Source organism: Arachis ipaensis, chromosome B09, assembly GCF_000816755.2.
Source record: "Arachis ipaensis cultivar K30076 chromosome B09, Araip1.1, whole genome shotgun sequence".
Classification (NCBI taxonomy): Eukaryota; Viridiplantae; Streptophyta; class Magnoliopsida; order Fabales; family Fabaceae; genus Arachis; species Arachis ipaensis.
The window spans coordinates 87819785-87836834 of NC_029793.2; the positions used below are offsets into that span (position 1 = coordinate 87819785).

Consider the following 17050-nt stretch of genomic DNA (forward strand, 5'->3'; position numbering starts at 1 on the left):
GCAGCAGACCCAAACCAATTACAACCCACTTCCAGACCTACTTGCACATCTGGATTGTAAGAGAGAATATTACCTTTTAGATTTTGAGATAAAGGAGAATAAAGAGTATCCAAATGCTACCTACCAATCGACCAAATATCCTGTATCCGGAGATTTGAATAAAAAATGTGAACATAATCCATCTCATTAGATAACCGTCCTTCTCTCCTCTAGCTAGAAAACAAGAAATTCTAGTTCAAATCCCCAATACCCCAAGCAAACCCATCCTTTAATACTTTCCAAGCCTTGCAAAGACTCCTCCAAATGGAGAGTCCTTGTTCATAAGACAACTAAAACAGTCAAATAGAAATAATCGATATTTGACATCCAACAATTGAACGCATAACTTGTTTGGCTGCTGGAAAAAAGTGCAAACTAGTTTCGTAAGAAGAGCAATATTCACACAATAAGGATCTCTAATTTCCAAACCTCCATATTTTTTTGGAGTAACCAGTACCTTCCAACTAACAAGATTCAATCCTCTTCCATCAATTTGTCCTTTCTAAAGAAAATTCTTCATCATAGACTCTAATTTACTAATGATTCCTTTGGGAAAAATAGAGACCTGCATCTGGTACGTGGGAATAGCGGCTGCAACAGAATTAACCAAATAGAATCTACCAACCCGATTGAGTAAAATCCCTTTCCAGATTGCTAGTCTACTCCGAATCTTATCCAGGACACCATTAAAAGTTGAACGGGTCACCCTAGAATGGCTAAGGATAACTCCAAGATACTTGCCCAAGTCTTGGACAAACCTGATAGAGGATACCCTAGTAAAAATCTCTTTCCTTGTTGCAGAGACATTCTTGGAGCAAAACGCTTTAGACTTCTCCACATTAATCTTAATCCCAGATGCTTTGCAAAAAGTCTCTAAAACCAACATCACATTTTGCACTTGTCTCTTTGTAGCTTTACAGAATAGAAGCAAGTCATTCGCAAACATTAAGTGGGATATTCTTGGTCCTTCTCTAGAAACAGCAACCGGCTCCCACAAGTTCAAATCAATCTGATGACTAATAAAACATGTCAATCTCTCCATACACAACACAAAAAGATAGAGTGACATAAGGTCTCTTTGTCTAATACCCCGGTTAGGAGTAAAGCCATTCAAACGATTCCCATTCTAAAGAATAGATAAGGAGGAAGCAGTGACACAATTCATAATCAAATTAATCACCGGTATCTATGAAAGATTTCAAGTTGATTAGTCTCTACAATATAGTTTACAAGATCATCACGAAGGTTTTTGTTAATAGGCTTCATCCTTATCTTGTGGAGATTGTTAGCCCGTTTCAAGGAGAATTTATTCCGGGACGAGAAACTCCTAACAACATCATTATTGCTCAAGAAGTCCTCCACTTTATGAAGAAGACTAAATAAAAAAAAGACACACTAGCCTTTAAGATTGATCTAGAGAAAACTTATGACAAAATTGACTGGAGGTTTTTAGTTCATACCATTAAGAACTTTGGTTTTCCCAGTCCAACTTCATGATTTCAATTCTCATTATATCTTGATTAAATCTTAAATAGATGTAAATAATAATGAATCAATTCAAGTACTCATATTAAATCATTTTAAGTGAGTAAAGTATTATTTTGTTTCTAATATTTAAAATAAATCTTAAAATGGTACATAACATTTAAATCGTCCTATTTAATTCTAAACATTTCAAAATTGCATCATGTTTATCGTCAAATTCTATAAACAAATCACTAACAAAGTTACACACATGGACGTTAATTTCCTTACCCCAAACGTTAACATTGACACATTTGCCTCTTTGCACCTATTATTTTTTCATTATATGAAAGATACCATTAAGAAGAAAAAAAGAATGTAAGACTTGTTATCCCCAACTCTCTAAACCCTACTATTTTTCTCTTCTTTGAGATAGATCTTATGAAACATTGTAAATTGAAGGTAATTCGTGGATCAATTTCACTTGTAAAGGAGAAGATTGTTGCTTTTTAATTTTTACAGGTGTTGATTTTATGCAGAAGCAAAAGGTATGTACAACCTATTTTTCTTTTTTGTTTTCTAATCAATAATGCATGCAATGAAGGTGGCAACGTATAGGGTTGTTTGCATTGTAATGTTTGGGGGTAGTTGGGGTTCATAGAAAATATTCTTTGTGGTCCTGAATTAATTAGGGCTTTTGTACTTTCTTAATCGCTTACTGATGTTGGGGTTATGAAGTATTTTGGGTTAGTTTTCTTACTCTAAAGTGGTGGGTTTATTTTGGGTTAACCACCAAAAATGCATTCGAATTATTCAAAGACGGACAATAATGACCTCCACTTTTATTATCGACAAAAATAACCTTTAATAATTTAAAAACATGCACAAAATACCTATCTTTCAAAAGAAGCATATTCCATTAACGAAAATATCTGATGTGATAAACGGAGACTCTCTCTCTTACGTCACAGCTACTACACCACTCGACACCACTCCTTCAAATCTCTCAAGCCCACCACACCTGAACCATTACCTGGCCTGCATCCTCACCCTTGCCACCATCACATGGTCGCCATCTTCTCATACTTACCGTAACACCATGAATCTCACCCCAATCTGAAACTCAAACTACAACCTTCACCTATCTTGCCGCCACCATATCCCATCGTCATCCTTCTAAAAATTCATCCCACTCTCACAGTCCGTCACAATAACAACAACAACAACATCAACACCAATAATAACTCACTCTAATTTCAACAACAGATTTAAAATTGAAACAAAATCAGAAGCGAATAGTGAATAGTTAAGTCAATGACAGTGAACGAAATAATGGAGAAGGCAGAGGTTGTTGTTGCGACGAATGATGGAGGAAGGAGAATTCGGAGCCAACTCCCACCCGTGAAGCTCGCCTTCCAGACTCGGCGACGCTTGCCTTCCAGATCCGGCGGTGCTCACCTTTCAATTCTGGTTGTGGCGTTCGCCTTCCAGCTCCGACCGTCAAGCTTCTTCCATTCGGATCGTGCTCGCGTTGTAGTTCTGGGTGTAGTTTTTTATTGTTGTGCTGTAGTTTTTGGTGTTGCGAAGAGAAGTCGACAAAGCTAGAGCTGTGGCTATGGCATCGGGAGGAGAAGACTAAATTTGGGGTTTTAGGGTTATTCATTTTGGGGATGGGGGATGGAGATACTCAGTGAGGAAGAAGAAGAAATAAGAGAGAGAGAGAGCGCCACGTATGTTTTTCGTTAACGGAATATGCCTCTCTTGACGGATGGGTATTTTGTGCACGTTTTTAAATTATTAAAGGTTATTTTTGTCGATAATAAAAGTGAAGGTTATTATTGTCAGTGTTTGAATAATTTGGAGGCGTTTTTGGTGGTTAACCCGTTTATTTTTGTTTATTTTTCTAATGATGATTGATATATGTAACAGGGTTTGAAGGCATAACCTGAGTTATTTTAGTATGAAAGTTTAGCACCAGGATATGTTTAATTTGGACTTGAAGGAGGGTCTCTGCAATATTTGGGTGGGGAGCTTACTATCATAGACTATTGCAATGAAGATGAGTGGAGCTTGATTGAGACATACAATATAATTCGTAAACAAGGCTATTTGAAGAAAGACATAGCAGCCATATGGTATAAGTCAGTAAAAGATGGCATAGAGGAAGGCTTAAAGATGCTATAAAATGATAAAGATGTAATGAAGATGGCAAGTATTGGGGTGAAGGAGGATATGGTTGAGTTGTATGCTATTCACAAAACTAGTGATGTCCAAGAAGATGTAGAGGATGTCCAAGTGTGTGTCAATCCTACAACAACAACAATAGTGGATGAAGATGGGTCTAACCGAATTGTTTTATATAACCCCATGATACTGGACAAGGGCAGAGCAATGTTGGATCAATCCCAAAGGAAGAAGTTGGGTCTAAGAGTGAAGGATTGGATAAGGAAGAAAAAGGCAGTGAGGCATCTAAGAATGATGACTATGAACCCATGGATGATGAGTCAGGGAGTGAATATTCTTGGAGTGATGATTCAAGAAAGGGTTATGCATCAGACCATAGTACTACTGAAGTTGATTTGGTGATAGTAATGATGACAAGGAAGGGGTTGTTCGGATTAATTGATGTTCACATTAGCAAAGAGGATCAATTCAAGTCTGCTCCTACTTAGACCTAAATTCATATTGCAAACAAGTTAGAAAATACAAGGAAAAGGAGAAGATTGTTGGGGGATTTTGTAATGAGGATGAAGGGTATAATAGTGAAGATTTTCTAGATGTACCATTTAGTGATAATGAGGATGATCTTGTTGGGAAGAAGTATTGACTGCACAAAACATGAGTGAGTACATTGAAACTTTCTATGTGTCAAGAGAGGAGTTTAAGGATTATACAAGTGCCTTTCCGTGGGGCGAGGTAACTATCATACTTCAGGATGTGACATATCATCCTGGTTTGCGCACGGATGGTGATTTGATTGACGGTTGCACTAGAGATTTTCAGCAGATCCATGGACACCCTACATGGTAGTGGGTTGAAGACTTGTTCCGTAATAGGCATCTACCATAGCCAGAGGACAGAAAGCATGTTTTTGTGCTCAAGATGACAAGGCTCAGGAACAAGGTGGCCCACATTCCGCCGGGGCAGATATAGCTACTCTTCATTAGTATGCTAGGTGTTACTTATTTATATTGATTGGGGAATATTTGTTTACGAACAAATCGGCCAACCTTGTCCCTCTCAAATGGTTGCCGTCCTGAAGGACTTCAATGCTTGCATACGATTGTCTTGGAGCTCTGCATTATTGTTGCACACCTACCATTCATTGTGCAGCACTACCTGACATGATACGACGGACATTGCCGAGTACATACCATTAGTGATATCATAGATTTACCATAGGTCACTACCTGACGTGATACGACAGACATTGCCCAGTGCATACCGTTAGTGATATCGTAGATTTACCATAGGTTTCTGTCTTTCTATTCCGTTGATTATGATGTTGTTAAATTTTGTTTGTGTTGTATTTGTTACTATGTGCAATATTAAGAACCGAATATAATTCTTCAATTATTCGGTTGGTGGTACTTGGACAATAGATGAGAAAATACTATCATGACAAAGGTCTACGATTGTCGCACATGCTTGATACTCTCAGGTTTGACGAGATACCATATTTAGAATCTTTCTATGATATACATAAATTACTTTTTAATGCTAAACAGAGTATTGTGCGTGTTTCCATTTTCGGCGGACACTGTACGACGATCTTCAGCCACATTAGATGGCTCTTGACTGAATTGGGAGCGATAGAGCGATTCGTACTTGGAGAGTCATGGAGTCGTTAGTATGCTTTCACTTTATAGAATTCCATCATGTGGTTAGGGTCAAGAGATAGCTCGGTGGATAGCAGCATCAGCCAGATGTTCGGGCAATGTGGATGAGTTTTTTGTTCAGGACAACCTGTGGTGACGATGTGTGGTGGCCTGATCGACACCGTGATTGGTATGATATGTGGAGGAAGCATGGCCAGCAACATAGGATGCTCACCATTGAGGGTGTTATCCCAGATCCTCCACCCATACAGGACTACTTGATTTGGTGGCAGGGAGCATGTAATGTCCGTTTTCTCTCTGGGGATGATGTATCGGCTAATCTGAAGGTTGCGGCCCTAACTGCAAATATTTTTCGATGGTCCTAGGTCAGAGGGATGTGTTAGACCTTCCACAATATGCTCCAGATCGCAGGCAACGTGCACGAAGACATGTCATAGATGATATTCGAAGGCTAGTTCAGAAGGTTCGGGAGTGGGAAGTGAGGCATGCACCAACGGATGTTCATTTGTCAGATGAGGAGGTAGAGTATGCACGCTAGAAGGAGGTCTAGGAGGATGTCCATCACCCACTTTCTTTGTTGGGCATGAGGCGGATATTGCGAGGGACTTCATATCAGGTTCCTTCTTCAGGGCACAAACAGCATGATCCATCGTCTTCAGTAGCACAGTATGATCCACAAGCTGGAGTATTCGGCACATAGTCTCCAGAGGACTCACTTTCATTGGAAGATCCAGTTTCAGCAACATAATTCGAATCAGACTCACTCAACTCTACATCAATACTATCTCGAGGATCAGCAAAGTGAAGCGACCTCGCCGCTACTAAGACTACATGAGGTATTAAAGAAGACAACCCAAAACCACCACCTACGTCACGAGTATCAACATACCACTCCATAACATGTTGCGGCATTAGCCTAGCATGTATATCGAACATTATACTAATGTGCTTATCAACTTCAACCCAAAACGTCCTGTTAATAAAACCTCTACTAGGTAGCATGATAGGAATCTATATGCTACTATACCAACTTCTTTCGAACCAGTTGCCCTCATGTTGCCCAAGATGGCATTTTTAAGCGCTAGAGAATCAACACGGCAAGTGCACAACATCATAGGTGAATTACACTCAAATATTACTCCCTAGTCATCGTTTCTAATGATCCTATTGGGATAAACTACCACAAAAAAAAAAAACTGATTATTAGTCATTTGTATGAGTAACAAGGAGAGGAGGAATAGATAGAATTGAGATGGATATAGTGTGATAAATAGTTGAGTCAAGAAGCTACTTATATAAGAGTTTTTTTTTTTTTTTAAGTACTTATCTAGGATGTAGAAATTCCTATATATTTATGCACGTATCCCGGATATAGTGCCTTAAAACTTTTTACGAGTATATTCCTAATACTATGCACCCGGTTTATGCCTAACTGCGCGTAGTTGTATCATATATCCCATATTATTGTGATAAAATATATGACCTCCAAATTTAAAATTTGTTTACTATTAAAATTTTTTCTTTTTTATTTCCTTTTTTTTTTCTTCTTCTAACACTGTTTTTTTTTTGGTGTCAAATTAATTTCTAAGTCTTACTTTGATTTTTATTTTAAATTTATATCTTAAATAACCTCATTATTTCATTTTTTTTGGTGACCTCACTATTTCATTTAACACCCCATAACGGAGCACAATAACAAGGCTGCGTTTGTTTCTGAGAAGACGACAAAGACAAGAAACTGAGAACAAGACACAAAGGACAAGGACACAAAATTTTGTGTTATTGTATTCTTTTTGGTGATAAACTAGAACAAATTATGAAAATCTAATTTATTCTAATTTATTCCAAATATTTAAAACATAAATAATACTTTATTCGTTTTTTATTAAGTATCAAAACAAAAATTGTTTAATATATATTCTCTCTCTCCCTCATATTTTTCCTTCTCATCCCCAGCATCAGCTAACACAGTCGTAGAATCCCAGAGCCGACCCACCCACTTATTCATTCGTTGGTTCGTTCATTCTTCATCGTCTTGGTTTATGAGGTAACCTACCAACCCCCTTATCCCTCAATACGTTGTCGTTTTTGTTCTCCTTCACCTCTTTTCCACTTTTCCAATTTCCCCCTTCTCCTCTCCGATTTCATTATTTATTTAATTTCGTTTAATTTTCCCCCTCTTCTTATTGCAGCTCCAAGGAGAAACCCACTCTCGGGTAAGTTATTTCTTTAATCCCTAATTTCACATTCTTCTATATATTTATCTATTTTTTATACATCTAGGTTTTAACTTAGAATTATATATTTTAGTAATAGTAATAGCTAGGTTTGTATTCAGCGGAACTGCAATTATTTATTTTTTATTATTCAAAAAAATTGCACTTGGCAGTGATGGAACTTATGTTCTATTGTATTGAAGGCTTCTTATTGGGTAGAGACTCATATTCAGTTGTCTTCATGTGAAGATGATAGTTGAGAACGGTTAGATGATACTCAATTATTATTCAATTATTAACTTTACATGAAGACAAAACAAACATGAATCAATTATTATTCAATTATTAACTTCACATCAAGACAACACAAACATGAAGATAATTGCTTGTGAATGTCTACCTTTTTATTGCTATGAATTGGTAATACTGAACATATCTTATGATTTCTGATTTTTATTGTGTATATACTGAGCAATATTTTTTGAGAGTTTTGCCAAAATGCCTATTGAATTTCTTCTTCTCTAACTTCAGTGGCACGCGGATTAAGACCCGCAAGCGGAATATTGCGGCGCCTTTGGACCCTGAAGCATTCTCGGATGCAGTGGTCCAGATTTATTTGGATAATGCTGGTGATCTGGTAATATAACATCCTACATTGTATTTTCAGTTCAATTATTGATATTTTAATGATACATACTGATTTAGGTAGTTTATGTGTATAGGAACTTGTTGCTAAGAGCATTGAGTCTTCAGAACTTGACTTCTCAAGATACGGTGACACCTTTTTCGAGGCAAGCTTTCTGAACCAGTCGAGATAATTTTATTTGTTTTTGTTAGTTAATTCATGTTATGCGGATTGATTGTGCATATTTCATGATATCATGACTTTTACATCTAAAACTGTTAGGATGTGCAGTAAACTTGGGTGGTGTCTGATTTATGCAGAGCATTCCTCTGTGTATCTTTAGATTGAATAAATAACATTTATTTTGTTTTAGTAATGGTTACGTCACCAGTTATTTTATCAGAGTTTTTAGAACTAGTGATAGCTGTAGAATTAGTCTACCCTTCTTTTAGTCTGAGATGCAACTCCCCTTGACACTGACATCTCTATTTGTATTATGATGCTGTTCATGTAAGTAGTGCAAATAGAAGAGTATGCAAATTTGCATAACTGTCAAATAAACCACTAATTTATATGCGTCATTTGTATAGATTGAATTGATGTTGAGTAGCAATATATTTCAATTGTTTCTTCCATTTATTTGGGTCAATCAGGTCATTCAAGTTGACATTGTCTATCAGTCTTTTGCTATAGTTAGATATGTCAGGACTTGTCAATCAGTGGGAAGTCCTTGATTCTTCCATGTAGTTTATTCTTCTTTGAATGTTTATCTGATATATGCTTTTTACATTACTGTAGGTTGTTTTCATTGGTTGTCGTACACAACCTGGAACAACCAAGCCTGATGAAGGGGATCGCCATCCTTACTCTATAATAGAGTGTGAGCCAAAGCGTGAAGTCATTTTGCCATCGGTGATCTACACACAAAAGATTTTGCGAAGGAAGCCATTCCTCATAAAGAATCTTGAAAATGTCATGCGAAGATTCCTACAATCCTTGGAGTTTTTTGAAGAAAATGAAAGGAAAAAGTTGGCAATCTTCACGGCACTTGCATTCTCTCAGAAGCTATCCGGTCTTCCTCCAGAGACTGTCTTCCAACCACTTCTTAAAGATAATCTTGTGGGCAAAGGGCTAGTTCTGTCCTTCGTAACTGAGTTCTTTAAGGAGTATCTGGTTGACAACAGCCTTGATGATCTTATTTCAATTCTGAAACGGGGAAAAGTGGAGGATAATCTTTTGGACTTTTTCCCCCCTTCAAAAAGATCAAATGAGTCTTTTGCTGAGCATTTCAAGTAAGACTTAGTTGTTATAGTCACGTCCTTATATATGCAGTTCTAATTCCTTTGGTGACCTTATTCTGGAATGCTCTTGGTTTGTTATATGCTAAGGACCTGAGATTTATGATTGTGATATTTGGTAACATACTTAGAGTGCAAGATGACGTGGCACCTATCTTAACAAAGATAGTAGAATCTTGCCTAAGATGATTTGTTCATGTGTGAAGACTCCTGTATAAGCCCTGCTAGGAAGAGTAGATTTGATTAAGAGCAGTACAATAGGTAAAAGTAAGAGTCCAAGAAAAACTATTGTTCAAACCAGTAAAAAATATTTAAATTTCTACCTGTTGACTGTAGATATGGTTTGCAATAGGAGACTATGTTGTCAACTTATCTATATAGCTGACTCTGCCTAGTTTAATGAGGCTTAGTCATTATTGTTATATATATGACAGGTGTTCTGTACTTCTGTTTAGTATTGCGTTGCAGACTTCACTGACGAGAATTTGGTTTAGTTTGATCAATTTAAAATTTGGAATTTGGACTAAGGAATCTTGCCTTTATTTCCATAAATAATTGAATTTATTTATGTAGTTCACTGAGGTGGATCGTTTAGTAGACTGTATTTTTGTTGTTTTTATCATTCCTAATGTTTTGCTTGCTAAGTTGTAACTTAAAGATATTAATCATGATAACATTTTAGGAAGGAAGGACTGATAACCTTGGTGGAGTATAATGAGAAGAAAATATTTGAAGTTAAACTTAAGGAAATGAAGTCTACTTTGACGACACTGATAACGGAGGAAGCTGATATATCTGAAGTCATAGAAACAGTGAAGCTGCAAGTTAAAGATGCTAAATTGCCAGATATTGAGGTTGTGCGGGTGTTGTGGGATGTTTTAATGGACGCTGTTCAGTGGTCGGGAAAAAATCAGCAACAGAATTCAAATTCAGCCCTGCGCCAGGTACCTTTAAATTATTTTCCATCTATGGCTATTTCACTATTTGTATTTGATTGGAAACTTATCAGCTCTGTAGTCTTAAACTAGTGTTCTTGGGAATCGGAATAATTATTAATAATGTTGGCAGTATTTTTAAAATTTGTTATGCAATTTGAGTCTAGTTAGCCTGCCCATGGCTGGAAGTGGTCCAGTGGTTTTTGCATTTTGGAATGGCATTAGTGTTTTACTCTCTTTATCTACTCTGTATTTGAATGTTCAATTTCTATTGTTGAATCTGAGTCTATAAATAAGAAGTATTTAGTTTATGAATATTATGTATTCATAGGCTTGCTGAGTAGTGCATAACTTCTGAGAGCCTAATCATGGATTAGGTGTTCTTATATGGTGTTAAAACATGTTTGTGTTTGCTTGTTTTGATGGTTGCTTTTACATGCATATAGGGACACATAATTTCTCATAAAGAAAGTCATAATTTTCTATTTTTCTTATAATGCATGTTCTATATTGCAAGTATTGACGACATCACTCTGTTCTTGATAAAGGTAAAAACTTGGGCACCATTGTTGAATACGTTCTGCACCAGTGGGAAGCTTGAGCTTGAACTGATGTACAAAGTACAGATGCAATGCTACGAGGATGCGAAACTCATGAAGCTGTTCCCTGAGATTATAAGGTCCCTTTATGAGCAGGATGTGCTGGCTGAAGACACGATTCTTCACTGGTTCCGCAGAGGAACGAACACCAAGGGCAGGTATATAATAATTATGGGCATTCACCAACTCATAAAAGTGGTTTTTTAAGTTTCCCATTTTTCTTGTGCCATTTATTTCCTAAGGTTGTAGCTGTTACTTAAAGTTTATTATTTGGAAATACTTCAGGCAAAGCTTTGTGAAGGCACTTGAACCCTTCGTCAATTGGCTTGAGGAGGCGGAAGAGGAAGAATGAGAGTGGCAGAGGGTCAGGGCTGAGATATTGCATTCTCTCTTTAGCATGCCCCATCACCTATCTACTTTGTGAGATTGGCTCATAATTTCCTAAGTTATAATTACTTTTTGTCTTCTTTATTTGACTTTGCATATGACTCTCTTATCTGCATCATGTCCGTTTCCTGCATGCCAGCGCCAGTGATTATGTTGTATTATGCATTTCTGTGCTTTGAGATTTAACTTAAATAATCTATTTTCTTTTAACAAAAACCATTGTGCATTGAATTTATTGATTTCAACTGCTTTGCTAGGTTTATGGATTGGTTCTAGATTTTTGAACGGGTCAAAGTTTATAATATGTGGGTTCAAAAGATATTTTGAATATTTTAAAGTCTTCCATTTCTCCTTAACGAGGTTTCTGAAAGAAAAGAGAAAAAAAGTAAGAAATGTTAGAAACAACACTTTTTATCAATATTAGCCAATATTTTGGACTAACACTTTATTTTTATACTATTAGGATTTAGGATTTAGAGTTTAATATTTAGGGTTTAAAAGTTTAGGGTTTAGGGTTTAGCCAACACCTTATTCTTTGGATATTGCGTTTAAAAATACGTTTGTTGGCTAAGTATTGACCCAAAATGATAAATTTTGTTGGTCTCGTAACATTGCTAAAAGACAAATTATCCTATTTATTTTGACATGTGTAACTTATGAGGACCTTGTATTGTCCTTAAAATGATACTATACTTAGTCACGAAGCCTTCTATTTGGTTTTGAACAACTGACGAGAAATCTGCCAATTTTACATTGGCAGTAAATGTGTAATGGCTACACTATATAGTTTGCTTATTATACATAACCGAATAATAACAAATTAGTACTCGGACATAGTTGAGGTGGCCTATGATTTATATGGATTTCCCTTCCAACCATCTGCTGTAAAAATCCAGTGCCTCGCGTGGCTTGTATTCAGGGACTGTGTGTCCAGCTCCCTGTTCCATGTCAGTTAGGACCGATCCCAAATTAGTCACAATGATAACTATGGTGACTTGAAATACGAGTAAATGTCCTTTCTAGTTCTAGGCTATTTGTCCTAGGACAAATCGATCCTTTACAATTCGAAAATTCCTAATTGGTTTCCGACCATCCAAGTAATTGGTCTAAGCGGTCTTCGACATATCAATATGTCACTATTTACAAGGGTTGTTTAGACTAGGTATTTACATGGTCGGCGATCAATTTGAGATTTTCGAATTGCAGAGAGTTGCTTTGTCTTTGGACAAATGGTGAGGCGCCAAAAGAGCTTTTACTACTTAAGATATGATATTTAAGTTGAAAATTAATGTTAGTGTGGTGTATTTTATGAGGTACCTTGACAGTGAGGAAGATGAGGTGGTTATTGTATGCCTGCAAGTATCTGCAACAAATGAAGTGATCTTAATTGTATATTTGTGTAAATTTTGATATATAAGTTTGAGCGGGAACGTGATTAGAAAATTGATCAAGTAGCTAGCTATAAAGAAAGGTACCCAGCAACTTGGTCATTAGAGGTCCATGGTCTCCATTCATCTATGATCTTATATCCAAGAGATCGTGTCCATGCCTCAGTTCCAGTAAATGGCACACACATATCATGGTCACCACTGTCATCAATATCATCATTCAATAAGGGATACTAATTAAGAGATTCATATATTGGTTTAACAAAAATATTCGGGATACCTGAAAATTAGTGCTCGATAGCCCATGATGGTTAGTTTCTTGTGGTATGGAATCATGCTTCCAGCATCGTGATTGTAATATATCCTTCTAGTGCATAATTCCCACGGACCCGCAACACTTTTCTGTGATTAATTAATCAATTAAACAATTCATCATTGTTTTAACTTGTCAGTCAGTCTTAAACATAACAAGAATAAGAACAAATTTTATTCAAAGGTTTCCAAGAGTTTGGATAGATCAAAGAGAAGATATGTAAATGTTCAACATATTGTGTCTCCATTTTTGCAAACAACAAAATTTTGGTTCTTCACATCTTCCCAACGATAATGATTTGGATTTGATATTAATGTAATGTAAATGTAAAGATGTTTTATCTGAATATTCAACCCTGTATTTTTTTTTATACTATGTTTAAACTTGAATCGAAGACTTTTTTTAATTAGAGTGTAAGGTATTTGAACTATTTCTATTATTATTATTTAATAAATAAAAAGGTATCCTAAATTAATATTCATAAAAGTAATTACTTTTTATATTCACTGTTTGAATGGTGATCATAAAATAAATAAACTTGTTACTTACCGGTTTAGCATGGATGGCCTGTCTGACTTCTTGGTTATTCAGCCATGAAGTTGCTACCTCATCACTCTGCTCTTTGCCAAATCAAACATACGTGATCAAATGCTAATTATTACTTTCCAAGTTTGCTCATCATGCCATTACTATGTCATGCTCATGCATTCAAATAAGACCGACACAAATTATTAGGCACACCACGTAAATATAGGATTTTTTTTAAATAAATAAATAAAATTTATTATTCAGTGATATATATTTAAAATTATTTATATTTTTGTGTACATATATCTATTTTACAATATAAAAGAGATTATAGCATAATTTATATTTTTTTTTTACAATTTGGACTATATTGCTTTGATTTTTATTTTTTAATCTAATTCAATTTAACTCAAAAGATTACGAGATAAATGATTGTGATCCAATTTGATTCAATTTAACTCAATTTAACTAACAATCATTTAACTCAATTTAACTCAAAAGATTACTGAAAATGAGATAGGTAAATATTAAATAATAAATGTATTATCTCGTATATACTACTATTGTAAATAAAATATACGTATATCTATTGTATTTACAATGATAATGAGATAAGTAATAAAATTCAAAAATATAAATATTTTTAAAAAAAGTACATATATAAATAAATAATAAATTCTATTTATTCATTTATTAAAAAAATCTGTAAATATAAACATATGCAATGAACAGGATTGAATTGATTAATATTATTTTATTTTTCGGTGAACGAATTGATTAATATTATTATTGGAAGTGAGTACTTACGACACAAGGAATGTGGCCATCTTCAGCCAACTGGGGCCACAATGTAACTGGGCCTTCTTTGACTGTGCCTTTAAGGGGCCATGCCCTACCAAACATCCTCTTCCTCACAGGGTGTGGGTGTGGCTTCTCACTTTTCCCTAATTCCTTGAAACTTGTTGGCAAACTCACATTCCCTGTTGAACCTGTATTTGAGTTATGATAGCATGGCTCTAGTATGTTGTACACATTAAGATCTTCAATGGCCTGGGACATATATATTCATATTCATAGCACACAAATTAGTCATTCTCCAATGATTATTCCTAATTAATGATATATTAACACATGAATTTATTTTGAATAAATTCTTGTATATTAGAAATATTACTTGCATACAAAAAATCAGTTATTAAATTAGCTATCATATATTTGTATATAATACACGTATTGTCAATTTATTTTTAATATTGCGTGAGAATAGTCATTTAAGAGAATGATTGTGATTATAAGGGTATATTAGTCAATTACTTCTCGTTAGTAAATATCTCTATAAGTTTGTTTGTAACTAATAATTTAGTACTTTTCTTGGTTATCTTGGAGTGCTGTGCCTAGTATATGTACCTCTCCTTTCTTCTCTGTAATACATATTCCGAATATATAAAAGTTACTTTACTCTTTCTCTATTCTCACAATTACTCTTCTTCATAAACCGTATATGGTATCAAGAGCCATGTTTCTATGGTGGATGAAATTGTAGATGATTTCCCTTCTGAAAATTCAGCTTACCACCACCTCACCAACCAAACCATTTGTTGTTCCCTTTTCTAAAAAACTCTCCAAAGCTAATTTCTTCACATGGTGGCACTTAGCAACATTGACGATCTGTGGACAACAGTTTTAGGATCATTTGGAAAAAGAGAAGGTTCCTCCAAGATTTGCATCTTCAGCAGATGAAACAACAAACATAGAAATGAACACGTTTACGTAGGTAATGTTACAGGTATGGATATTAAACATATTGGGTATTCTAGTTTGAATCATATTCCTACTTATAAAAAATATAAACTCTATGACTTATTACATGTGCCTTCAATTGCTAACAACCTCATAAGTGTTTTTAGGTTTGCCAAAGATAATAATGTATATTTTTCTTTTTAGCTTGATTTTGTATTGGTTAAATCGCAGGTTACTAAGGAGGTTCTTCTTCGAAGGAGTGTTAAAAATGGCATATACTGCTTTGAAAAAGTTGACAATCCAAAACTCACTCCTTTTGTTCTTTCTGCTTCCGTTTTGCCATTAAAGAGTGTCTCTTTAGATGTGTACCATAAGCGATTTGGTCACCCTACTATGTCAATTGTACACAATATTGTAAGTAGATGTTCACTTCTTTGTGTCAATCTTATTGTATGGCAAAATCTCACAAATTACCATATGCTTCTCCACAAACTGTTTATAATGCACCTTTAGAATTGATTGTTTCTGATGTATGGGGACCAGCCCCAATTGTGTCCTCAAAAGGATTTTGATACTATGTGACTTTCATTGATATTTATTCTAGACATACTAGTTTATACTTGTTGCATAATAAATCTCAGGTGCTGTCAGTCTTTAAACAATATAAACTAAGCATGGAAAAATAATTAGGACATTCAATTAAAGCACTACAAATGGATAATGGTGGTGAATGCCTTTCGAATTCGTTTAAACAATTTTTGGTCAATGAAGGCATTGGACACCGACTTACATGCCTACATAGTACATACCCCTCAGCAAAATGGTTTTGCTGAAAGAAAACATAGACACATTGTTAAAACTGGTTTGAGTCTTTTAGCTACTGCTCATCTTCCTCTACACTTTTGGGATAAATCTTTTTCTACTTCTATTTATTTGATTAACCGAATGCCTACATCAATTCTTAATAATTTATCTCCTCTGAAAAATGTGTATAAATGTCTTATTAAAGAAGATAGAATTATAATATCAAGAGATGTAATTTTTGATGAATCATAATTTTTTGCACCAACATTTTATACATCACACAATAATTCTGGTATATAATCTATATCAAATAATGAAATGTCACCCAGAATTTTTACCATTCTCCCCTCTTCCCTTAAGCCTACACAATCTATTTCACTTCCCTTGGAGGCTGCTTCTGTGTTTATTGAAGCAGGTACAATAGTTGCTAGACTACAACCTTAACCTCAGATCAGAACACTACACACCATCATAGCACAGCTAGTATCATTCCTCCCCTAGGTATCCAAATTGAACTTCAGGGTGATTCTACTTCCTCTCTACCCACATCACACAAAGGTAATTCTCATCATATGGTTACTAGATCAAAAACAGGTAAGCTCACACCTAAAATTTATCAGGTTAGTTACTTATCACCTAAGCTATCTCAATCTGATGTTGTTCTTAAAAATGCAAAGACTGCACTACAATCTTTAGTTTGGAGTGAAGCTGTGTTAACTGAATATAAGGCTTGGTTACATCATAATACATGCATACTAGTTGAATTACCAAAGAATGAAAAACTTATGACATGTAGAAGGGTGTTTGCTGTTAAGAAAAACTCAAAAGGGGAAGTAATTAGGCATAAAGCTAGGTTAGTAGTTAAAGGATATATT

General features: G+C 35.2%; 2 protein-coding genes across 2 annotated transcripts in view; one reads left to right on the forward strand and one right to left on the reverse strand.

The window, feature by feature from the left end:
• Window positions 7247-11643, forward strand: LOC107617391 (basic leucine zipper and W2 domain-containing protein 2). The gene is made up of 8 exons (XM_016319147.2): window positions 7247-7389; window positions 7535-7558; window positions 8090-8195; window positions 8281-8349; window positions 8982-9475; window positions 10164-10425; window positions 10965-11173; window positions 11301-11643. The coding sequence occupies exons 1-8, from the start codon at window positions 7385-7387 to the stop codon at window positions 11365-11367; spliced, it is 1236 nt and encodes a 411-aa protein (XP_016174633.1). The 5' UTR covers window positions 7247-7384; the 3' UTR covers window positions 11368-11643.
• Window positions 11512-17050, reverse strand: part of LOC107617390 (serine carboxypeptidase-like 20) — a gene marked incomplete in the record, with an annotated part of 22026 nt that continues 16487 nt past the window's right edge. Inside the window, 6 exon segments of the mRNA XM_016319146.2 lie at window positions 11512-12340; window positions 12720-12765; window positions 12878-12991; window positions 13071-13192; window positions 13653-13718; window positions 14439-14681. Coding sequence (XP_016174632.1) covers window positions 12257-12340; window positions 12720-12765; window positions 12878-12991; window positions 13071-13192; window positions 13653-13718; window positions 14439-14681 — 675 coding nt within the window.